General features: G+C 35.5%; 3 protein-coding genes and 1 pseudogene across 3 annotated transcripts; 2 read left to right on the top strand and 2 right to left on the bottom strand.

Moving 5' to 3' along the window:
- Positions 1-221: 221 nt before the first annotated feature.
- LOC120211199 (B3 domain-containing protein At3g19184-like) lies at positions 222-1,398 on the top strand. Its single transcript, XM_039209797.1, has 5 exons — positions 222-288; positions 391-565; positions 673-879; positions 1,020-1,158; positions 1,391-1,398. The coding sequence occupies exons 2-5, from the start codon at positions 530-532 to the stop codon at positions 1,396-1,398; spliced, it is 390 nt and encodes a 129-aa protein (XP_039065728.1). The 5' UTR covers positions 222-288; positions 391-529.
- A 247-nt stretch (positions 1,399-1,645) lies between these two features.
- Positions 1,646-15,093, bottom strand: LOC120211198 (annotated as a pseudogene).
- Positions 15,094-17,484: 2,391 nt separating this feature from the next.
- LOC120211219 (pentatricopeptide repeat-containing protein At2g15690, mitochondrial-like) lies at positions 17,485-19,697 on the top strand. The gene has a single exon (XM_039209814.1). The coding sequence runs from the start codon at positions 17,570-17,572 to the stop codon at positions 19,385-19,387; it is 1,818 nt and encodes a 605-aa protein (XP_039065745.1). The 5' UTR covers positions 17,485-17,569; the 3' UTR covers positions 19,388-19,697.
- Positions 19,698-21,120: 1,423 nt separating this feature from the next.
- On the bottom strand, positions 21,121-23,020 carry LOC120211188 (protein disulfide-isomerase SCO2-like). Its single transcript, XM_039209792.1, has 3 exons — positions 22,524-23,020; positions 22,305-22,431; positions 21,121-21,197 (listed from the first exon to the last, which is right to left on the bottom strand). The coding sequence occupies exons 1-3, from the start codon at positions 22,992-22,994 to the stop codon at positions 21,124-21,126; spliced, it is 672 nt and encodes a 223-aa protein (XP_039065723.1). The 5' UTR covers positions 22,995-23,020; the 3' UTR covers positions 21,121-21,123.
- Between the last annotated feature and the right edge of the window lie 1,912 nt (positions 23,021-24,932).

The following is a 24,932-nucleotide window of genomic DNA, read 5'->3' as shown; positions in this document are numbered from 1 at the left end:
CAAGGGTATTTTACAATGTTTTTCTTTGTTGCTACTTGAATTCAATATGATAAGTTCAGAATTTGAAATGTTCCGAGCCTGCAATGAACTGGATTGATGAATCAAGCCTTAAACCCTAATTGATTTGACTCAAAACTAATCCAACCTATGCGGCTATGCAATTTGCAAGTCTATGTAGCCTATTGTTAATGTTTGAATGACAATGTGGCATAACTGATGACACAATTTCTTTATGGTTGGCATGGCAGGTCCCTATTGAAGTATTGAACCTTTGGAGAGACTTGGAAGGTTAAGCTATGACCGGATAATTCATATATATTATTGTGTGTGTTTGAGTGGAGTTTCTTACTTTGTTAGATTATTTCAGCCTTATATTGTTTATTATTTCAGAAGCATCAGCCGAGGACACAGCCGGAGAGATTTGTTTAATCGAGTTTATGCTTCTGCTGAAGAAAGAGCTTATGCGATTGAAAGAGCAGACCAACTTGAATCTTCTTTAGAATCCCAGTATCCGAGTTTTGTGAAGCCCATGCTCCAATCACATGTAACTGGAGGGTTTTGGCTAGTAAGATCGTAGCATTGCATTCCAACTCTTTCATTTTTTTCTTAATCCTTTGGTTTTTGTTAAATAAGGAAATGAAACAACATTTTGGATTGTGACATATTGAATAGGGTTTCCCACTCCAATTCTGCAAGAAAAACCTGCCTCATCATGACGTGACAGTGACTTTGGTGGATGAAGAAGGGGAGGAGTTTGAAGCCAAATACCTTGGTGGAAAGAATGGTCTTAGCGCTGGTAGGAGAGGGTTTGCAGTTGACCATAATCTAGTAGATGGGGATGCTTTAGTATTCCAGATGGTAGCTCCCACTGAATTTAAGGTGAACATCTATTTCGTGCTTGAACACCGATCAGCTCCTATAAGACTACCATAATTTCTTACTCTATTCTTGAATATTGTCTTTCAGCTCACGATTACAGGGTAGAAGTTGTTAACTATGCTCACACTTTTGTTCCATAGGTGTATATTCTCAGGGCATATGGGTCAAAAGAAGATAGAAGAGGACAAGGTAATGAAGATGCAGCAGTAGATGAAGATAACAAGGAAGTAGATGGTGAGCCAGACGTCCAAAACAGAGGATCTAAACGAATTCGTGCAAGTAATTCCTTTCCACTCAACTTTCATGTTTCAATTTACTAGCATGTTCTTCACTTTATTTATCAACCAAGTTGTTCATATAAAATGGGAAAATTTTGATTGATTGAATACTAGAAAGTCGTTGATTGCTTTAAGTATGTTTAGATTAACATTTTTTTTTTCAAAACACAGTCCGTGGTCTTGCATTTTGATATTTTTAAGTTTAAACTCTGATTCATAAATGATTTTTGCAGGGAAATAGCGAAGCCAAGCCATGAAACAAAACTGATTTCTTTCACTTTTAGTTAAGAGGGTAAAGGAAACGCAGACATTTAGCTGATGATATACGAATTGTCATCTTAGGTTCTGTACTTCATTTGTCAACAGAATGTCTGATTTCAAAACATGGAATGAATGTGTTCCCCTACTTATCCTAAACCCTTTTATTCAAACCAACCAACCATCTTCCATATAACTTGGTTGTTTGAGGTTGGAATTCCATCTTCAAATCATAACTTGGCCATCTGCTGTTTGATTGTTGGATCGATGCAAACCGTAACCTGTAATGTTAAATGGAAATTAAGACCTAATTGTGGATCAAGTGAATGAATTAGCAGAGCAAACACTTGATGCAAATTTTAGGCTCACCTTGCCACTACTTTTATCCTAATGGAGATGCTGAACAGCATCCGCAACAGAATGCAGACCTAAAAATCTTTTTGGATCTAGTTCAACCTATTACAATTGAACTTCAGCATGTTAGGAACTCAATTCACAACATCAATATTCAAAAGTGTTGATATCTAATGTATTCTAAATAGAAAATTTGTATCATTAAGATCGAAGGGTATATGTAGTTGTACCTTAAGCTTTCCTGAAGAGTAAAGGTCAAATAGCCTATGCAGATGTTCTTTCCATAAATAGCTATATTGTGGCAGGAAAAAGCCAGCCTGAAAGCAAAAGCATTTGCAAAACAACAAAACCGCAATAAATCCTGAAACAACCTGAGAGATCATTCCTATAACAATGAGTCGCCCACGGATAGCCAAAGCATTCAAGCACAAATCCAACATGCCACCACCAACAGATTCGCAGACAATGTCAACTCCTTTTGGAAACTCCTCTTCGAGAACCTGGCAAACCAAAAAGCGTTGGATTCCATTTGTAAAACCAACCGAATGTATAACTCATCACACAGGCCATTATGCATGGCAATCAAAATCTTAGTCAGGCAAACAGTACTTAGATCAATATCTGACGTTGTGGCATAGACGATGATTAAAGGATGGCTACTAATATCTATATTCACGGAAGAGGTGTCGAGATTATCTCAGTTGGAAAAGCAGTCGAGTAGACTACAATCCCTCTGATCAAATTTAGCTAATTTTTAAAAGAATCATATTTCAAAGTATTGAGAAAAACATCAGCAAATATGATCAAATTTTATGCAGTAAAAAATAATTTGTATCAAATCAATGAAGTCGAGAATCCCCCCCCCCCAACAACCAACCAACCAAAAAAAGAGAGTTTACAAGAATTTCAGACATGCAGTTTTGATATCTTCAGTTTTACAGTCTATGACTCGATCGGCCCCCAATTCTTTCAAAAGCCTCGCCTTTTCTTTCCCTCCGCAAGTGGCAACAACTTTATTTCCTGCTAGTTTTGCAAGCTGCACATATAGTTCTGATTAATATTTTTGTTTACTTCCCGGAAAAAGGAAGGATATGACATAGGAGTATATAAAAATAATATGTATAATGTTGAAGCGATAAAATGAATACAGCCATAAAATAGAACTACTAGCAGTAGAGGAAGAAATAATGAATGATTATATAAATATAAATTATATCTTTGAAGCTATTTGGGTAAATAAATAAATATCAAAAGTCATTATGTATAAAACTAAGACAGGAATGAAACAAAAGTACAATAAGGTAAATGATAGATAGAACTCACCAAGCTTGACTTTGTTCAACAAACAATAGGGAAAGCATGTATCCATCATATTAAAGTCGACCACTATCGTATAAAGTTTGGACAAATTCAAGTAATAAATAAATGTAATTTAATTTAGGACAAACCTGAACCGCAAATTGTCCAGTCCCTCCAGCAGCAGCAGTTACGAGGACGACTTTCCCAGATTCCATCAGACCAACCTACAAGGTCAAAAGGGGGGGGGGGGAGATAGAAACATATTCAGAGAAAATAGAAAACAGTCTGAATGGAGGACTACATTGTACACCAAGAAAACGTGACAAAAGAAGATATATGGACAAGAAAAGTTACGGGGAGAATTCAGGCAAATACGACGTAAGGTGATGGGTGAAAAGTTCAAGAGTGACAAGGGATTGGGGAGAAAGAACCTTTTCCAAAGAGATTGATGCTGTTAATCCTGAAGTATGCATAGCAACAACTTCTGGATCAGGTCTTCCAATGGGAAGTATGTGCTTTGAAGGGACCTAGTTTTGTTCAAAATTCAATATTTATTCTCTTATCAATTTATATATGATTTAGTAGAGAAGGAATAAAAAAATTGAAATAAAAGATGAAACAAGATGCTTATAAACATAATAAATAATAAAACATATCATACCGTCAAAAATTCAGCATAACTTCCATAAACCATGATTGCAGCAGGAGTTCCAACTTCCAAATTACTTACAGAATCTCCAACTGCGGCAATTATTCCCACTGCCTGGAACAGCAAAAAAACCATAAGAGAATAAATATCACATGTTTGGCCAAAAAAAGCCTAATATCAGATGCAGTGATAATTTTACAACTAAAACCATAAGATATCAGCATAACTGAACTATATTACCGCATGTTGGCATTTAGTTACTATTTTTTCCGCACCTCAAATCCAGCATCAAATGGGAGAAGGGAACTGATGTCTTTCTTGTTTCCTAGGAAATAACGACCTGAGCTAAAGTTCACCTGGGTGTAACATGTTATTCAATAACATAGACATAAGTGCGTAAGTTTGTAATTACACATTGTAAATGTATTGAGAAAAGGAAGAAAACTGCCTAGGAATAATTATTACAGAATGAACATTAAGATCAACAAAACAATAAACAATAAATCATTATACTTGTTCTCTTTCTTACCTCCACACCCTTACTATCTTTGTAGGGAAAAGAAAGACAAACCAAATTGATTTTTTTAATAGTAAAAAAATTATAAATAGGCATTTCCCAACCAGTTCCCTTCTTACTATCCAAAATTTTCATCCTACAAATGGAAAGAACCTACAGCCAGTAGTTGCAAGTGATAACCTTTTCTCCCCTTGGCTTGAAGGTGTCCTGAAATTAAAACACAAAGAAGGAATTCCTTTCTTCGATCAATCTCTTATATTTTATGTCTATCTACCTCCGGTCTTTCTTCCTGTCAATACATATCCTACATTCTTAAACTCAATTAATCCTTCTCTTTGTTCCAGTCTTTATGATTTTTGGTTATAATCCAAGCCTTTGCAACCATTTGCACCTCTCTTATTCAACTTGGCAATATCACATCGTTTTTTGTGCTTGTCCTAGCCATCTAAGCAAATCTTACTCATCCACACATAAAAGTGAAAAGGTCGAATGCAAAAATTAATTAATTAAGATTACTCAAAACCAAATTATTCATTAACGGATACTAGAAAACTTACATCACTTGTGTTTACACCGGCATATATGATTTTCAAAAGAACATGGCCTGCTTCAATTGGTAGTTTCAATGGCGCACGTATTATCTGAGTAGCATCACGAAAATTGTGACTCAATTTATGCACAACTCTGAAGAAGAAGAGAAAAAATGGCAATAGTCAGCAGCTATATGAAACCAATAAACATCCTCCGTCTATGACGGTTATTTGCAGCAACTAATACAAAAGAAAGTTGACTTGAAAATATTCATGTACGCTTGCTTCTATGAGTTTAGAGTTTGAGATTAATGAGCAGAAATGGAACTACAAAGTAGAAAACAAAAAAGAAAATATATGTTATTGTATCAGTTAATTAACAAAAGCCAAGGTCATAAATGCTATAAAAGCAGTTCACCATATCTACATTTTGTGAAGTATGAAGGACCTATTTATTATATACTGTACTGGTTCTGCCCCAATATTTATTTCACTTCACCTATTCAACTATCTTTTTCTTTCTTATATATTTTCTATTTCATTATTGTTTTATCTTTTTTCTGCCTTTCTACTAGATTGGGGGTAGACTAACAAAATGAGAAGATATAAGATTTCAGAATGAACTGGAGGCAATAGTTAGAATTTTTTTGTTCAAGTACTGAAGCAGATCTTAACACCAGCAAAGGTAATCAAGTTCAAAAATGTCTGCTGAATAAAACCTTTTAGATCCATTCATGTTGTCCCAAATTTGTAGTTTTATGAAACTGTGCAAGAACTCAATCTAGAGTTTATGCTGGCCAACCCAAAAATTGTACCCGTTCCTCCACTCATATGATTCTACTTAAAGTCTTAAACTTCTCAAAACTGAGGCAGTACTTTGACATTTTACTTACACTTTCTCGAAACTCTGAGGAAGTTGGGTGCTTAAAGGAGCTCGCAATGGAATTTTTTTCCCGGAATTTGAGGAAGAACGCACGTATTTTGTTATTTTTAAATAAAACTAACCGTTAAAGATCGTTGGGTTTGACAGTATCAATACTATTGTGTAAAGTAGTATCAATACTACTGTGTAAAGTAGTATCAGTACCCTTTGGGTATCGGTACTTCTTTTGCATTTTAGAATTTGAGCCGTTGGAAAACTAGTGGTAGTATCAATACTACCTATAGAGAATCGATACTTCTCTTACATTTGGTATCGGTACCACATGAACAATATTGATACTGTTCGTATAGTATTGATATTGTAAGAATAGTATAAGAATAGTATCGGCACTACTTGTCCAGAAAAACATTTTGTGCTCAAATTCTTGTTTAATAGACTTTGAATTATTTTCGAAAACTTTGAATAAATTCAATCAAGTCTAAAAACATTTTCCCTTTATTTGTTATATCAAAATATTATAAAACATGGTTCAACAATCTCCCACTTTTTGATATAATAAAACATTTGAAAAAATTATTTTTGACAAAACTCTCCCTTAATAAAACATTTAATGAAAAAGAGACATATTTTAGAAAACATTAAAGCCCTCCTTTTTTTATTTATAAATTGAATTTTTCAAACTAACTTCTCCCCTTTTTGTTATATAAAAATTAATTCAACTTTAAGGTTAAAAAATAACAAATAAAGAGTAAGTGGTAAATTTTATTATAAAATCATTTAAAAAATCAAAAGCTCCCTCTCAATAAAAGCATTCCAAACAAAGATTTAACTTTAAAAACTCGACATTTAAAAAATTTGAATTTCAACAAAGATGAACAAACATGTTAGTAGCATATGAAATTCAATATATCCAAGTCTAATAAAATTTATGCAATACCAATTGTTGAAATTAAGTGCATGTGCATAAAGTTATTCAAAAAACTTATGCATTTGAAAAATTGATATCAATTGTTAGAGAGATATCATTTGAAATAAGTCACATGCATAAACATTTAAATTAAGGTCAAAAATTTAAAATTAATAAAAAAAACAAAGCAATAAAACCAATTTTGACCAAAATTCATTATGATGAGCTAGAAATTATGAAAAATCATTAAAACTTAAAAATGTCCATAATAATACACTTTTCAACATACATGAGATGAAAAACCATTCATAATCATTTAAGATCAAAACTCATGCATGCTTAAAACAAACAGGCAACCAATTAATCAAAACAAAAGCATTAAGCTTAGAGGTTACCCATTCATTTTCAAGTGTGACTAGAGCATTTGAATATATTCATTTTCATCAGCATTGCTGCCACACACCTACAAGAGACATTTAATTGGATTTTGGGTATCCAAATTGCTTTGGATCCTTGAACATTAGTTTCAATGCCCCTTGTTCCCTTAGGAACACATACTTGTCTAATTTTAAAACTTTTTCCTTTCTTTAAAGGACAAGTATGTTCCAAATGACCATGAAAATGACAATGCAAACATTTTGCCATTTTTAACATAGATTAATTGTTTTTAGAAATGATTTATTTTTCTTTTGTTAATCATTGAAGCTTAACTTTCAAATCAAGATTTTCTTTTTCCAAATCATTGATTTTGATTTTTGAAAGCTCAAAATCATTTTTCAAAATTCCATTTTGCTTTTCAAAATCCAATTTTGCTTTTGAAAGAAAATAATTTTCAATTTTGAATTTTGAAATCAATTTCTTATATTTGGAATTCATGGTCTCAAATTCCAAAAACAATTCATCATAAGCAACTTGTAACTCATCAAAAGAACAAGAATTTAATTCACTAGAGTTAGAAGTTACTGTTGAATCTTCTTTGATGGTCATAAGGCATAGGTTGGCTACTTCATCTTCATCATCAGAGTTATTTTCATCACTCCAAGCTGCCACAAATGCCTTCTTCTTACTTGATTCATTTTTCTTTTGTAGGGGACAATCATACTTGATATGCCCCATTTTTTGACATTCGAAGCACACTAAGGGACCCTTCTTTTTGCTTGATCCATCGTTCGCTTATTTAAAAGTCATGAATCTCTTGAATCTTTTGAAGAGTTTGGTCATCTCTTCTTCTTCTTCATCATCTTCATCCACCTCTTCATTTGAGTCTTGATTGCTCTCATTGGTGGATTTGAAGGCAATGCCTATTTCCTTCTTCTTATTTTTCTTTTCTTCATCATCTTTTTATTCCTTTACCATCAACTTACGAGTGAGAATAGAGCCGATAAGCTCATTAAGAGTCAGTGACTTTAGGTTCTTAGCTTCGATAATCATCGTCTTATTCGATTGCCAAGACTTTGGAAGAGAGTAGATCATCTTCCTCACAAGCTTCTCATTAAGGATCACTTCTCCAAATCCCTTGAGACCATTGATAATCACGGAAAATTTATTCGTTATAGCTTTGATGTCTTCATCTGATTTCATATTGAAATTCTCATAGCTATGGTTGAGAAAACTGATTTTGGCTTCCCTCACTTCATTGGTTCCTTTATGAGTGAATTGGAGCTTATCCCAAATCTCCTTGGCATTTGAACAAGAAGAGACTCTTCCATATTCATCCGAGCCTAATGCACAAAATAGAATGTGGATTGCCTTTGCATTGAGTTGGAACTTCTTGTTCCTTCCATCACTCCAATCATATATCTAATCGGTTAGCTTGAATTAAGAGCGTCATTCTATTCTTCAATAGACATAATTTACTCTATTGAAATAAGGTGGCTTGTTGACCGATTGAGAGTCTTCAATGTAGTAAAAGCAGAAGTCGAAGCCATCTTCTTGGTTGCATTCAAAAATTGATAGAACTTCTTCAAGGATCGTCTCAATATTGTTAAACCTTCTAATGAGTCAAGCTTTGATACCAATTGTTGGAATTTCAAAGAAGCTCGATTGACAACAGAAAATATTGACAAGAGGGGGTGAATTGGCTTTTTTAGAATTTTAGGGAGTTAAAGGGATAGAAAATTGTTACACAAGGATTTATAGTGGTTCAACTTTCTCAACCAAAGTCTATATCCACTAACTAAGCTCCTCACTTAGGATTTTCCAACAAATTCACTAATTTTTTCTTTCTTTTTCAATGACAAAGAGATAACCTTTACAAACTCCCTAGCTTTTCAAATGATTAGCTAGAACCAAAACCCCTTTACAAAAGGAAAAGAAAGTAAAGAAAGAAACCTCTAAGAGGAAGGTGTTTACATATCATACCCCAATTTAGGGGCTAAAAATTTATTAATTTTAAAGTATTGAATTAAAGTCGTAATAAAGGGGAAAATTGAGGACTCAATTGTAAAATTTTAAAAGTTGCAGCTCTATTTTAAAATATGTGGAAATTTCAAGGACTTACACCTGAATTATTCCATTTTCATAGAGTAGTGAAAAATAAACCCCCCGATCGTCTTCTCCAGTTGAAGCTTTAACCCAAAACTTTCTAAGCCCCGTCGCATCTACCTTGAAATTGTGATCCTCCGACTAGCGTCTTGTGCACCGCTGATACCATTGTGACCGACGTCCACCCACAAACAAAACCCCTCAATTTTACATCGATTACTTCGACAAAAACCATTACCGCCTCACAATTTTACATCGATTCCGTTCGCTTTGGCCATCTTCTCGCCTTACCGCCATCACCAACGTGTTCCCTAGTTGGTTCCGCTCAAAACCAGACAAGTGGGTCACGTCAACGTCGCTGGCGTGGGTAAGTTATGAATATTTTTGATTATTTTTTTAGCTTGGTTGGTTGATGTTTTTGTATTGATGGTTAGCTTGATTGGTGTTTAGCTGCCCAAAGAGTAATCGGCCGATCACCCTGAGGTCGTCGCCGCCGCCACACGCCACCACGTGCCTCCATGTACACGTGGGTTTCCTCCCTTTCTCTGGAAACGTTCTAGTATCGGTCCAGCCGATCCGAACTGATCAACCCTGTTGAACCGACCGAGTCAACTCAATCTGAGTCAACTCGGTTGAGTCAACTTGTTGACTTTGACCTAGTAAACCCATTGATTGTTGACTGGTTTAATCGTTGACTTTGACCGTTCAGACCGTTGACCGTTGACTTTGACCAAAAAGTTATCTTATTCGAAAATGTCCTATTTTATGTTTTTCGACATCCTGAGTCTGAATTCGAAGTCTGTTTTTCCAAATTTGCACTCAGTAAGCTATTTTTCAGTGATTTATCTTCAGATTCAAGTTGGGTTTTCAGATTAAGTTCAGTTTAAATGGTCGATCGTTATGGCATGAAAATTGAAGTAATACTCTATTACCTTTTGTATGCTATTTGGAACACATTGATAATTGGTAAATGCATGAATGTAAATGATTGGTCAATACGGTATATTTTATTATCATTGGACTTAAATTGAATATGGAATAAAGGCATAACATTGTAGAAGACTCAAACTGCTCGAAAAAGAGAAATTAATAGACTGATCAGAAATAAATCCTAGTTTAATGATTTAATCAGTAAATCAATCAATCTCAGAACTCGTAAATTCTTATTAATTTTGTTAAAGGTTAAATGTTGGGAATAATTGGATAAGAAATTACCAAAAATATCACTATGGGGTAAAATTATAAAAATACCCTTATGAGGTAAAAATGACCAAAATACCCTTGAAGTATAAAATGACTATATTATAGAACCAAGTTGAACTAAGTGGAAGTATTGTATGTATTCAAATTGTGGAAACGACTGAATTACTCTGGAAATTCCAAAGTGACCAGGATAAACTTGACTATTAGATAACCTAAGTACTCTCAATGACATATAATTAAATGAATGACTTGGATAAGTCTAGAACCTTGATGAGCTTATATATTGTATATCCATAAGGGTTTTGAACCACGAAATAATCATGTTGACATTTCAGAATAACGTTGCAACACATAAATGAAATAAATACCATTGAAATACTCGTTCGTCTCCCTATGAACCATTCAACGATGATCCTGATATTGATCAGTTCAGCTAGTGCATTCGGTGTTAATAAATGAATAATAGTGAATTATCATGGTACGAATGATTGACAAGTATCGTAGTGTTGGGACTTGTAGCTCAAATGGGACTTGAAATCCTGATAATTCAAAATTATTAAATCTTGAAATTTCAAATAACTCTGAACGGATATATCTGTCAAATTACCAGAAAAGATACATAGGATTGGATTGAAAAGAAATTACTGAAATATCGTCGAGCTGTGGAATATAAAAGTAACTCTGATATAAAAATGATTGAAATACCCCAAAAAGATTAAAATACTTGGAGCTTCAAGGTGAATGTAGTAATCTCGAGTATGAAAATGATCCAAATACCTTCATGACCTAGAAATAAGTGAACGTTATTGGATAAATTCTGGAAACACTAAGAAAAACCTGAATATTGTATCTCCCATAAAAGGTTGGGAGTACGACTCAAGTACGTTGGTCATCTTGAAGATTGTTGAAATTCATAAGTTGAACCAATACCATCAGAATAAGTAGAGTTCTTCAAGCTCAGGTCAACGATGGTTCTAAAGATTATCAGTTCGACTAGTGATGTCGGTATTAAAGTGGTTGATAGGTATCACAATGTTGGGAATTGATCAGTTTTAGTTGACTCGATATTATGATAAATTGACATGAATATTAAATACCATGAATTATCATTACTCCCTTATTGGATTAAATTACTAATAATTCTCTAAGAACCAAATGTCTAAAATGCCCTTGATTTGCCTAAATAATAGGAACACTCATGTTATGTCTAAATCTTCAATATTTTGATGTAAAAGATTATGAATACTTTCCTGATACGAAATTGTCTACGAAAAATATATGAATATTGTATAATCTTGATAAACCACTTCTCGAATGAGTGATAATTTAGTTAGCTATCAAACCCTCTTTTTATAGGGATATTAATTCTAAAATCCTATTAAATTACCAAAGTTTCATGATCCCTTACATGATAAATACCAAGTATCTCCGAACAATAATATATAGATCCTCTAGTGTGTTCCTTATATGATATGTAAATGTTTTACCTATTTTAAATGCGATTTTCTAAAATAATTGATTTCCTGGTTTATGAACTATGGTTACTTGAAATTTGTTCTCTGGTTACCTGTTTTCATTATAAAATATGATTGTCCCTGATTTATAGAATCATGTAATTTATTGGTTTTATGAACCATGGTTTTTTGTTTTCAACGGTTACTACTTAAATGGTTTTATTGGGACATTATCTGGGTAGGCTGAAGGTTTAGCTCTGATCAAGTTGGTAAAACCTTACGGACCTAAGGTCCCAAGAAACTTTCTTGGGTAGGCTTTCAGGCCCCAAGGCACTCCATTGGGTTAATCATGGGACTAAATATGGTGTACAGGTGGAGGGCAATTATACGATTTATTTTATTGTCAAATTAATGAGATTTTACTGAATCACGATCCAGATATTACGGTTTACTATTAAAACTGAATTCTACTGGATTTTGTATGGGTAGAATTCTGAAGTATGGAGGTTTAGCCCTGATCCAGTTGGTAAATCCTTACAGACTTAAGGTGACCTTTGGGTAGGCCCTGAGGCCCCGAGATTTTTCTTGGGTAGGCCCTGCGGCCCCGAGATCTTTCTTGGGTAGGCCCTGCGGTCCCGAGTAACCTTCTTGGGTAGGCTCTCGGGCCCCAAGGCATTCCCTAAGGTTCGCTCATTTTGCTGTGTGCTTAGGGTAAGCCCTTATGAATGCAGTTCGGAGGAACTGCATAATGGTGTTCGGTTGGACGGTTCCACTATGGTTTTGAAAATATGTTTTAAACAGTTTCTGTTTTAAAAAGATCTATATATTTTCATTGGTTTTAGTTGAAACACACAAGACATCCTATTTCAATCTCATGAAAACATGGTACTCTCAATGTTTCCTATGAACTGAGATTTTCATGACTTTTACTTGATGAAATACTAGTGAAACCGCAACTCATTCTTGAAACCTGTATACTTCTGATTCAACAAGGGAATTTTATGGCTTTCCATTTATCTTCATATTCTTCAGCATCATCTGGTAGTTTTGTATGACTGAGCTTTCCAAAGCTCACTCTGTTACTCACCATTTTAGGTTAAAAGGATCAAACCAACGCAGTTTTCGACATCAGTAAAGGAGTTCCACCGGTGTTGCTTGCAGAGTACGGTGCATGCGATTAGGGGGTATGTAAATTGTATTTTATTTTATATACGAATCTGAAATTTGTTTTATTTTCGAATATTGATAAAATTTACTTTTATATTTATAAATTGTTTTTATGATTTTACATGTTTTAACAAAAATTTTAATATTTTCGGGATTTTTACGGTGGGTCACTCCGGTGGCCCTAATGTGACACCCCGAATTGGATCGAGCCACCCGCGTCGGTATGAGGGGGTTACATTACAAATTTAAATCTCACAAAAACACACTATTTACAAGAGAAATGAAAATAAGAGTGAAAGGACTTTTCTCTTGATGATCAATACTTGGATAGGTCTTGGTAACCTTTTTCCAGTGTCTTGAACTTTTATTTATAAGTTGGAATAAAGTTGTGACTGTTTCTAGCCGATGGGGATGATTTGAATCTGTTTGGGGATAATTTCTCTGCAAAATAAACTGCCAGGACAGGGAGTATCGATACTCCTTTAATGATTATCGGTATTTCCTTGGTAATTTTTAAATAAAACTAACCATTAAAGATCGTTAGGCTTGATGGTATTGGTAATATGCTTGTGGTATCGGGGGTATCAGTACTTATTTTGTATTCTGGAATTTGAGCTGTTGGAAAACAACTAGTAGTATCGATACTACCTATAGAGTATCAATACTTTTATTACCTTTGGTATCGCTACCACATGAACAATATTGGTACTATTCATATAGTATCTATACTGTAAGAACATTATCGGTACTACTTGTCTAGAAAAAAGTTTTTTGCTCAAATTCTTGTTTAATAAACTTTGAATTATTTTTGAAAACTTTGAATAAATTCAATCAAGTAAAAAACATTTTACCTTTATTTGTTATATCAAAATATTATAAAACATGGTTCAACATTTTCATTTCCCCTAGCTTTGGAGCTTTCTCCAACTCCTCTCAGTAGAAAAAATAAGCATAAATGTCACCAACATTTTTAGGAAACTTAGAAAGGAGTTTTAGAATGTTTCTAGAGTGTGGAATCTCTAAAAAATGAGCTAATTTCACTTAGGCTTCTAAACCCCCCATTAAACTCATATTTGCTAACCATGGCCAAAACTTGCAAAGGAGGGCTTGAAATGAAGCTTGGAAGGAAAAGGTTATGATTCTTACCTTATAATTATCTTGTTATAATTAGAAGACCTCAAAGTTTCTACATTTTCTATCTTGAGCTTAGGAAGAATATTAAGAGAAATGTGAAGTCTTTGGGAGAATGAAATGACTAAATGAGGGGAAAAGAGAAGAAATCAGACGTGAGACCATCTCTCATTAAGAGATATTAGCCTTTGAAAATAAAAAGGGTATAATTAATTCCTTGGCCTCCCTTTTACACAAATTAGGCCCCAAACAAGCCCAATCCTACACTCATTTTGGTTGAACTTTCAAACAAGGCTAAGGGCTTAATGTAAAACGCTCTCAGGTCAACTCAAACCTACTAACCCGATTTTCAGTCCATTACATACACTCTCTTAAATGATCGGTCTAAACCCAATCGGACAACATTTAACCTATCCAAGATCGAACCCGATGAGGTATCTCAAAGGTGACACACTTCTGGTTTGCACGATTCCTCTAACAGCCAAGAAGACTCAAACTCTAAATGACATTGCCTTACATTACGCTCTCCGTGATTTGTATTTAGGGGTAAGGGACAATGGTCTGGCATGGAATGCATTAAATGACTTAAGGAATATTGAGGGAACTGCTCAAGCCACATAGCAGTAGCCACCCCTCTATCCAATCTCTCAGGAATATTGGTTTTCATTATTCTCACCCTTTCTCACGTAAACCAAGAACCAGTACAACCAATATCTTTTAGCCTACAATCAAACAAATAGTTGTGAAAGTCCTCCATTTGGCGCTCATTGTGCAACAATCCATCATTCTTTTCCTAAGAGAGCATAATCTCATTAAAGTCCCCAATAACCAACAAAGGAATATCTGGTTGATCATCTAAACAACACAACAACTCCAGGGAATCATGTCTTTGACTTTCTTTTGGAGCCTCGTAGAAGCTCGTACATTGCCATAAAACCCCATCCTCCTCTAGTAATCAATACATTAATGTGCCTTACCGAGTATAACCACAAATTCACGTCCTTATCACCCGACCAAGCTAAACATAATCCCCCACTACTCCCAAAAGCACCAACATCAAAACCATTCAGAAATCCACAAGACCTACGCACTATCCCCATATTTACACTAAGTAGTTTTGTTTCAATTAGGAAAACTACAATTGGGTTAGTCTCTCAGTAGATGCTTGAGATGCATCGTCGCGCCTGAGGTTGACCCAAACCTCGGACGTTCCGACTTAAAAGCTTCATTGTGATTGACTGGCCTGGTTTGCAGGCCTACCGCTAGTACATTTTGGTCCCCATTCCCACTCAACTCAATAACACTTCCACCAAAGTTTAAGGCGTTTCTCTAGCGCTTACCTTCATCCTCTCTCCACCGGATTATCTATTTCCGCTGCCACAATGACCATATTCATGAAAGTCTTTTACGCCATCAAATGATTCTTATCGAGGATGATTAAAGGAAAATTACCCTCTAGACTTTAACCAGTTACACCTTTACCTCCATAGGAAGTCCTAGTGTCCCTGTACACCCCATCACCCATCCCCTTTGAACCTGAATGATCCGTAACATCAACCATTTCCTCCTTTAACCAAGGGCAATGGGCCAGACCATGTTGTCATAGAGGGGCGTGTAGCGATACTTCCCATTGAAACACCAACTTTTTCTTCTCCCACAATACTCGAAGAGGGCAAAACCCTTCATCGTGTCCCAACTTTTCACATAGGAAATAGAAAAGCCTTAATTTTTCATACTGAAACAAAGCATAAACAACTTTCCCACCCGATGATGCTAATTTGTTCTTCTTCTTCAACGGGTATCTCACGTTAACTTGCAAACGAGCCCTAATACATCCCTATACCCTAGAGCAATTACAGAAGAATTATATTCCAGAAACTTTCCCACAAAATTCCCCAAAAGATTCGCCACTGATTCAGAGATAAACCCAACAGGGAGATCATTAAACCACGTCCAGAAATCATCCGTGTGTAAGGGACACTCATGCGATTTCCGCCTTCGCACAAATGGTGAAAAAACAAAGAGGTGTGCATTGAAATACCACATGTCATCCCTGATGATTCTTTCCATGTCAACAACATGATATAAGCGAAATAAAAACCTCCCATCACAGATATCTGAGATCGATATACCCTCAATAGGGTGCAAACGCTCGTTAGAGTAGTTCGTATAATTTGAAAATTAATCATACTAGACGTGAGAAAATAACCCACAAGACAATTCTTAAAAGAAATTACCGACCCGTTTCCCCCCGACTCTAGAATCAGAATTTCCTCTTCCTCATCACCTAACTGCAAACCATCCAATCTTTTTTCAATATCACCCATAAGGAAACCAGTAGAACAACACTCGTGATCAAAAGAGATCGTGTTACAAGAGCTGTCGAAAGCCAAACAGGGCAAAAACCATAAAAACTATCAAAAAATAAAGAGAGAAATGGCAAAACCCTAGATTGAGTTTAGGATTTAAATTAAATAAATTAAATTCATTAAAATTAACATAATATTGTTTGAAAAATAAAAAATTACCAAATTAATATTAATTTTGTTTTAGTAGGAAAATGTTACCAAATATTAGCAATACTATGCACTATACGATCCAGATCTTCAATAAAAATTGTATATTTATTATTATTTATTGTTGTGGCAAATTGTACATTTTTTTTCTTCTCAAATTTATAATGCTCATAAATTTGAACTATTTTTTTAAAATGTTATATATCATTCTTTTTCAACACAAAATCCTTTTTTGTTTGATTTAATTAATACATTTTTATCAGTAACGTCATCATCTGACACATAAAAAAAATAACAATTGCATCATCTTGAACCTTATAGAACATAAGACTTGACAATGTTTATTTTTTTCCTTTCATCATAATGAGAGAGCTTTTGCAAATTTCATGCCTTCAACTTTATTATTCACAAATTTTAAAAATAAATTACATTATCAAATGTGCAAACAATCTCATTGAACAATTTAAGTGTGATTGTGTCAATATTTGCGATCTTACAAAATTCATTATTCCAAAAAAATAGCACTTGTTTATAGTTTTATATGTCGCAAACTATTTTTAATTAATAATCATATAAAAACTAATATCAAAATTAAAAAAAATCATATTTTTTTTATAGAATCTTTATCAGAAGCAACTAGAAGTGCACCATAATCATACTACGTTAGCTGACCTAGATTTCTCTTATTGTTATCCCTTGTAATATATAACATCCTTTTGATTTATATTATTAGAAGCATAATCTTATTAAAAATTTCTATTATTTTGAGATATAGTTTAGACGCTAATAAATGTATTTAGCGTTAAAATATAAGAGAAAGTATATCGAAATCTCTAAATAAAAGTTGGGATATTTAACTTTATATTTTCAAGAACATTCATCATTTGTCTAATTTAACCTTAAAAAAGTGGAGCCCTAAAACCCGAAAATAAAGTCGACCCGGTACCCAATTGAAAACCCAAAAACACACGCTAGTCTTCTTCTATAGTTTATCCCCTTCCTTTTCTTTTAGGGTTTATCAGAGGTTCTTCTTATTCGAAAAGCAGCGAAAGCAAAGCAAATGGGGTCTCTAAGGGCTATACGTCGTGTACGGAACCCAACACCAATTCTCACTTATATCTTCTCCAAGGTACGCCTTAACTCCTCTCCCTTCATTTTCGATCGCCACTTCTATAGAACCCAGATTTTATCCCAGGGCGCAAAGTCTCTTAGCACATCCACTATCCCAAACAACTACGGGGGACCACCGCCTCCGCCGCACAACCAAAACCAGCAACCGCCACTTTCATCTGATCCCAGGGATTTTCGTGGCCAACGAAACCCTAATTTCAATAACCAACGGTCCCCTCAAAACCAGGGCTACCATCATCCGCAACAACAGGCCGGAGTTCATGGTAACAATCAATGGAATACACGCCAGAATCAGGGCCACGGTTATTCTCAACGAGAAATTCCTAATCAGTGGAATCCTCAACAGAATCAGGACCAGGGTTATTCTCAACGAGAAAGGCCTAATCAGTGGAATCCACAGCAGAATCGAAGCTATCCTCAGTACCCAAATGCTAATCCGATGAATACACAAATGCCCAGAAGTCCAAATCAGTGGAATAATCAGGATCAAAGCCAGGGGTACCCTGAAGGTAGAAATTATAATGAAAGAGCTCCACAAAGTCAAAACCCTAATCAGTCGGGCAGCTTGAGAGGGAATCAAGGGCAAATGGTGGAGCATGTGCAGACTGAGCCGGTTCCTTCATTGATAGATTTAACGCGGTTGTGTCATGAGGGGAAAGTTAAAGAAGCTATTGAATTGATGGGTAAAGGTGTTAAAGCTGATGCTAATTGTTTTTCGTCTTTGTTTGAGTTAATTGGAAATCCCAAATCACTTGAGGATGCGAAGAAAGTTCATGATTACTTCTTGCAATCGACCTGTCGAGGTGACCCTAGATTGAACAATAAAGTGATTGAAATGTATGCAAAATGTGCTAGCATGACTGACGCACGAAGAGTTTTCGATCACATGCCTGATAGGAATATGGATACTTGGCATTTGATGATAAATGGCTATGCAGACAATGGCTTGGGAGATGATGGGTTGCAGTTGTTTGAGCAGATGAGGAATTTTGGATTGAAACCGACTGAACAGACTTTCCTTGCAGTTCTTTCAGCTTGTGGTAGTGCAGAAGCTATAGAAGAAGGGTTTTTACATTTTCAATCGATGGATGGAGAGTATGGGATTTCTCCCGGGGTCGAGCATTATATGGGGCTTATAGGTGTTCTTGCAAAATCTGGTCATCTTTATGAAGCTAAAGAGTATATCGAGAAAAAACTGCCTTTCGAGCCAACTGTTGAAGTCTGGGAGGCATTGAGAAATTATGCTCAAATTCATGGAGATGTTGATCTTGAAGATTATGTTGAGGAGTTGATTGTTGATCTAGACTCATCAAAGGTTGATGCTAATAAAATCCCTACCCCACCACCGAAGAAACGTACTGCAATCAGCATGCTTGATGGAAAGAACAGAATTGGTGAATTTCGTAATCCAACCCTTTTCAAGGATGATGAGAAACTGAAAGCCTTGAAAGCAATGAAAGAAGGAAGTTATGTGCCTGACACAAGATATGTTCTTCATGACATTGACCAAGAGGCAAAAGAGCAAGCACTGCTGTACCACAGTGAGCGATTGGCAATTGCGTTTGGTCTAATCAGTACCCCAGCTAGGCAAACTCTTAGGATCATCAAGAACCTCCGTGTATGCGGTGACTGTCACAATGCTATCAAGATCATATCGAGGATTGTTGGGAGGGAATTGATTATTAGAGACAACAAGCGGTTTCATCATTTCAAGGATGGCTTATGTTCTTGTGGGGATTACTGGTGAAGGGGCCTCACATCATTTCAAGGATGGCTTATTAGAGAGATCACGTGGTTCCATCATTTCTAGGATGGCTTATATTCTTGCAGTGGTTACTGGTAAAAGGCCTCACATCAGTTTCGTGAATTCTTTCTATTTAGATTTTGATATGTAATGTTTTAGAGTTGGGAATAAGCATTGCTGTGAATGGAACTGTTGTTGACTCGCTGCTTGTTTTTTCAAGTGAATGGCTCATTATTAGGCGATATGTATATGTTTTTGCTTGTTCTGATGCTTAACTAGTAGTATTTTACTAAGTTTTTAGTGTCTGCTCTTCTGCATGGCCTTTTTTTTGCTGAATTAAACCTTCTTTATTCCGTTTTCTTGTTTTCCTATAGATTTAGGAGCTAAGTGTGGAAACTTTGAATAAATGGTGATTAGTTCATTAGAGATATGTCATGTGACTTTGGCTCCATACTACATGCATAATTCGTTGCATGGCAGCTATTAATGAAAATGACAAAATCACTATTGTGTTCATAAGATGTTTGAATGACTTGAAGATTCATGAAAATGATGTTAAAGTTACAAATGATGCCCATGTTTTGGATCAAAACAGAGATAACTATTAATTTGACAGTAGCGCAAACTGTTTTATTCTTTGAAATATAAAAACCGCTTCTTTAACCAGAGGAATCAATGTTACATTGGCATACATTAAGGGAAGAAGCTTCCAGATCCAAACAGAAAATGAAATTCCCTTTTAATCTTCATAGCCCAAGTCACCATGTTCATGAATTCATCCATGTCAATCATACCGTTGCTGCTGTCCATTGCTCTTCCCATTTTCTTACAGCAACTCCATAACAGTTGAGGTCGGATGTGCTGACAGCGTTCTCAATTTCCATCGTCGTCACCCCACCGCTCTTGTGTACTTCCACAAAATACCTGAAATTGTTCTCAATTTCCATTGTCGTCACTCCATTGCTCCTCGTGTACTTCCACAGAGTAGTTGAAACTGATAAACCCATCTCCATCAAAATCGGCCACCCAAAAGATCTTGGGTACATCTTGAGCCATCTTTCCTTGCCCTAGAGTCCTCAACATGACCTTGTACTCCATCTGAGAAATCTTCCCATTTTTAATGGAATCCAGTTCATTTAGATCAGGCTGGAAAGCAGTTAACAACCCAGAGTTCTGCTAGTCTCCAGAAAACAAGCACAACGATTTGCACAAGAACTTGTTCAACATTCGACATATTTGCTGGTATTGTTGATCTGACCATAGCAAGAAACAAAAACCGTGCAAGTATAATCAGGTTTCAAGTCTCAATGTTCGATTTTTGCAACTTGAGCACCTTACAAATTTATAGGTTATTCATGGCAGATGAGAAAATGATACTCTAATTCTTAAACAATAGATGAGTTGCATTTAAGGCTACTGTTTCATGCTTTATCAGCCTGCAAGCCATCAATGAAGAAAAAGGTTACAAAGTGACGAAGTAGGATTAGAACAGAGACGTGGCAGGGATGAGAGGAGGATAATCATAAGAATACATTATTTAATAAAGTTACAAGTGGTTCCTTTTCCCTCTTTCAAATCTCAATCAGAAAATTTTCTTAATTCATTTTTCTTTTTTGGCTCTCTTTCACCCTCTGCACATGTAAAGAATAGTCTACGTAAAATGTTCAACAAAAGGTGTTAGAAAAATACAACTCTGGAATGTTGTTAACAAATTATCCCAAAGAAATGTTCGAAAAAGTTCAAGGTGGCTTTCCATTATCCACATCCACCATCACTTCAATATCTTTCCTAGCTGTTATCTTCTGCACGTAACCTGCAACGAATGATGAGCGTTACATTGCGATCGCTATGTGGAACAAACGCAAAAAAAGTAGTTCCTCTAGTCATCAAACAATCAAGGAGAATGACTCATCACTCTTCATATTGACATATTCATCATCTTTGTTCAGTGTCTACGTTCAAAACCAATGTTAAAGAAACAAACAACCATAACAGGTGTTAGTCAAGATTTTTCTAAAAGCAATAAACAGTTAGAAATTTGGGAAGCCAAAACCAATAAACATCTGTCTGAATGAAGAGCCTAGAACAAAATTCTGGAATCTGAAAATTAATCTGATAATTGATTCAATAAAAAGGCATCAAAGCATATGTAAAAGAGGTTAGCCTTAACTATTAAAGACATGATCAAAATAGCAGCAAAATCTCTGATAACAGACACATAAGATTAAATTTCTCAAAAAACATCTCAATACATTTTCTTTATACAATGTCTAAACTACTCATAATCCTCTAAACGCCTAATTGGACAAAATGGCACATTTAAGCGAACTCAAAATCATGTCCTCTTGGTAGTTGCAACTTGCAACAGTAACGTGCCAACCAAACTAAGACTAAGTTGATATCTCAATACATATTAGATGTACTAAACTAAGACTAAGTTGCATTCAGATTTCTACTAAATAAGTGACTAACGCTTAAGTGGCAAGTGGCAACTCACTGTTGAAGTCTAAACCATGATGAGCCATATGTTTACTTGAGGGAATCTACATATATTCTTTTCACCAATATAGACTTCGAATAGATTCCGCTACTCTTTACATGTTGGACTATGCTTCCAAGTAAAGTTAATCGAGTTACACTTACAACATAATTGCAATCTATGTTGCTTGATTCTACATTTTTCTTGAAGCATCCATATTAGATAGGGGTATTAGAATATGACCTAAAAGAACCTCCAAAGACATGAATATTTTCGGGGAAAGAATTGAATATACGCATGTTGGACATATCCATTTCCAATACTCGGACTAGAGTCCCAGCAACACGCATTGCAGTCCTAAGAAGAGGCAGATAGCTAGATATTCTTCCAAATTGAAAATTGATATCAATAACATGATGACAAATAATAAGAAGAAAATACCAATTCCAAGGCAAGGTATACATTTGCAAATAATCTCTTTTCCTCTTTTATTATAGTAGCTAACAAGTCCAGTCCCCTGGCAACTCCTGCACTCTCCAGTCCATTCGTAAACCACTTCCTTACAATCCTACAAACAAAACCCATCGAAGATCAACCAATTCTAATATCTAAAACCCAACACTTTACTCTTTGAAACGAGCTATAAACAAAGAAACAAACCTCGATTTCGGGGTCACATTGGAGTCGCTTATCGATTTCTACAGGGGCAACAGGGGAAGAATCAGGGTAGGTCATAGGAAGAGGAAGAGGTTCATCGTCATCAGTCAAATAGCTCTCCCGATTCCTCGACCATTTTTTTACCTTGATGCTACTCCCAGGTGGAGCTTCGTAGTTGTCTTGTCCGATTCTCACACCACCTCCGTAAATATCGGAGACGGTCGGGAAATGGAACCACTTACGGGATGTGGGACCGGCGGGAATATCGCCGGCGGAGGCGAAGCACCGGGTTGAGGTTCGTGGAAGGATGGGAAGGAGTAGGGATGGGCTGGCGTGCAAAAGGCTAGGGTTTGGAGGTAACATTCGAGTAAAAACTGAGAACGAAATGAAAGGGAAAATGGGGAGAAGATTGCGAAGCTCTGCAGTTTTGGCTATGGAGTTTGGAAAGAGGATTTTAGCGACCCACTTTGTCATTTTCTTCCAACATTTTTTTTGTAATCTTAAAACCACAGCATTATCATCCCAACAAAGACTGATGAACGTTATAATATATGAGAATGTAACGAATTTGTCTTCGGTACCATCTTTCTCTTGTCAAAGTCCAGCACAAATGTCCTCTTTGTTTGTTTAGCATTATATAAGTTTGGGTAAACTACGTTAACAGTCTTCTTTATTTTCGGTACGATTTGATCATCAATTTTAAAATTAAGAGTAAATGATCCGTAATATTATTGATTCGTTCGATTTTAGTCTCAATCTTTAAATTCCGTTAACCTCTTAAAGGAAGTATTAACTGATAATTAATTTTTTTTTTAAAAAAAAAGTCATGTGCTTTTCCTCTTTTTCCCCTTTAACCCACTTCCTTCACAATGATGATTTGCTCATGAGGTAAGTTTTTTTCCAAATCCATTGAACAATATTTTTTAATCCACTCCTTTTTCTCTTTCTAATTCATCCCATTATTTAGCCTCTGTAAATTCATATGCTCACAAACTCCAAGCTTTTCACATATTTTTCTAGAGTTGAACATTTTTCAGTGTTGATCATGGAAGGCCTTGTAAAGTCTCAAAGTTGTTTGCAGGGAAGTCATATTGACAAATCAATATCCCCCATTACACTTAATGCTGGAAAATTTCAATTATATCAATAAATATGTGCAAATTCAACGAAAAGAAAAGGAAATGAAAGAAAATTACTTAAAATCAATGGGAGGTAGAGAAATCATAAGAAAATAAAGATTAATCATCATCGATATAAGCAATTTGCTCGTTGTAGTGAATACAATGATTATAGAGCATGTTCAACAACAATTTTTCACTGTAAAATGCCGAAAACTAAATATAACAAAACAAATGCAATCATGTTAAGAGTTGGCGAAAATGACAAACCTATTAGGTATGTTCTTAACCATGGTAGTGGTCCTTGAATCTTTACCATTAGATTTTGATATGGCTTATTCTCTTATTAAGAAACAAGGATCAAATGTCCTCTCTTGTTTACCTTTTCACAATCTTCCCTATTAGCAATATTGTGCACGTGTTAGTGTATGACAGTTGAGGTTGTTAGAGTGGTTGGGGAGTATTTAAGGCTTATAACATACTATATGAGTTCTATATAAACAACTAGCACTGTGTACTCAAATTAGCATTGTTTTCATTAATAAAAAGTTGTTATATTCTTATTCTTCCTGATATCTTAACATGGTATCTTTCGTTACTGGTATTGGGATTCTTTGTTTTCGCTTTCGTTCGTGAAAATAGTGTTTCTGTTTCGCTCTTTGCTCATGGATCTCTCTTTTGGTGCTTCTTGAGGGTTTGCCAACAAGAAAGTAAATGTGATTCTTGATGAATCCAACTTCTTGCTTTGGAAACAACAGATCTTGCTCACGATTCGGAATCATTGTCTAGAGCAGCTGCTGACCCGTGATGTTTCTCCTCCACCGATGATTGTTGTTGATGCAAATGGTGAGATCCATGCAAATGAGGCGTATGAAGACTTCATTGCACATGATAGTGCACTCGCATCCTGGTTGCTATCTACGGTTAGTCCACATTTTCTGCCTCAATTTGTTGGAGTCGAAACTGTTGCTGCGATTTGGGAGGCGGTGCTCAAGTTTTTTTGCAAACCGCTCTACCATGGCCGTTATGAGTATTCACTATAAGTTGCAGACCATGAGGAAGGGAAATGACAACATGCGTATTTATCTTACGTATATTAAGGAGGTATGTGATGTTCTCGCTTCGTGTGGAAGTGTTGTTCCTCCAGTCGAACAAATTGTGAGCATTTTGAAAGGTCCTCATCGTGAATATCGGTCGTTCATGGCTGTTATCTCTACCATGAAAGAGGCTCTCTCGTTAGATAACATCTATGCTATGTTAATGGATGTTGAGGTGCAGTTGGCCAGATTTGATG

This window comes from Hibiscus syriacus, unplaced genomic scaffold, assembly GCF_006381635.1.
Source record: "Hibiscus syriacus cultivar Baekdansim isolate YM2019G1 unplaced genomic scaffold, ASM638163v2 tig00109971_pilon, whole genome shotgun sequence".
Classification (NCBI taxonomy): domain Eukaryota; kingdom Viridiplantae; phylum Streptophyta; class Magnoliopsida; order Malvales; family Malvaceae; genus Hibiscus; species Hibiscus syriacus.
Note: the sequence above shows the minus strand (reverse complement) of the source record. Positions and strands in the feature narration are given on the sequence as shown.

Bases quoted from the DNA above. Each gene is read 5' to 3' on its own strand.
- LOC120211199 (XM_039209797.1), top strand. From the start codon at position 530: ATGCTCCAATCACATGTAACTGGAGGGTTTTGGCTA. The intron at 566-672 runs GTAAGATCGTAG...CATATTGAATAG, and splicing joins TAACTGGAGGGTTTTGGCTA to GGTTTCCCACTCCAATTCTG. The intron at 880-1,019 runs GTGAACATCTAT...TTTGTTCCATAG, and splicing joins TAGCTCCCACTGAATTTAAG to GTGTATATTCTCAGGGCATA.
- LOC120211219 (XM_039209814.1), top strand. From the start codon at position 17,570: ATGGGGTCTCTAAGGGCTATACGTCGTGTACGGAACCCAACACCAATT.
- LOC120211188 (XM_039209792.1), bottom strand. From the start codon at position 22,994: ATGACAAAGTGGGTCGCTAAAATCCTCTTTCCAAACTCCATAGCCAAA. The intron at 22,432-22,523 runs GTTTGTTTCTTT...TTTTGTTTGTAG, and splicing joins AATGTGACCCCGAAATCGAG to GATTGTAAGGAAGTGGTTTA. The intron at 21,198-22,304 runs GTATTTTCTTCT...CATTCGTTGCAG, and splicing joins TATACCTTGCCTTGGAATTG to GTTACGTGCAGAAGATAACA.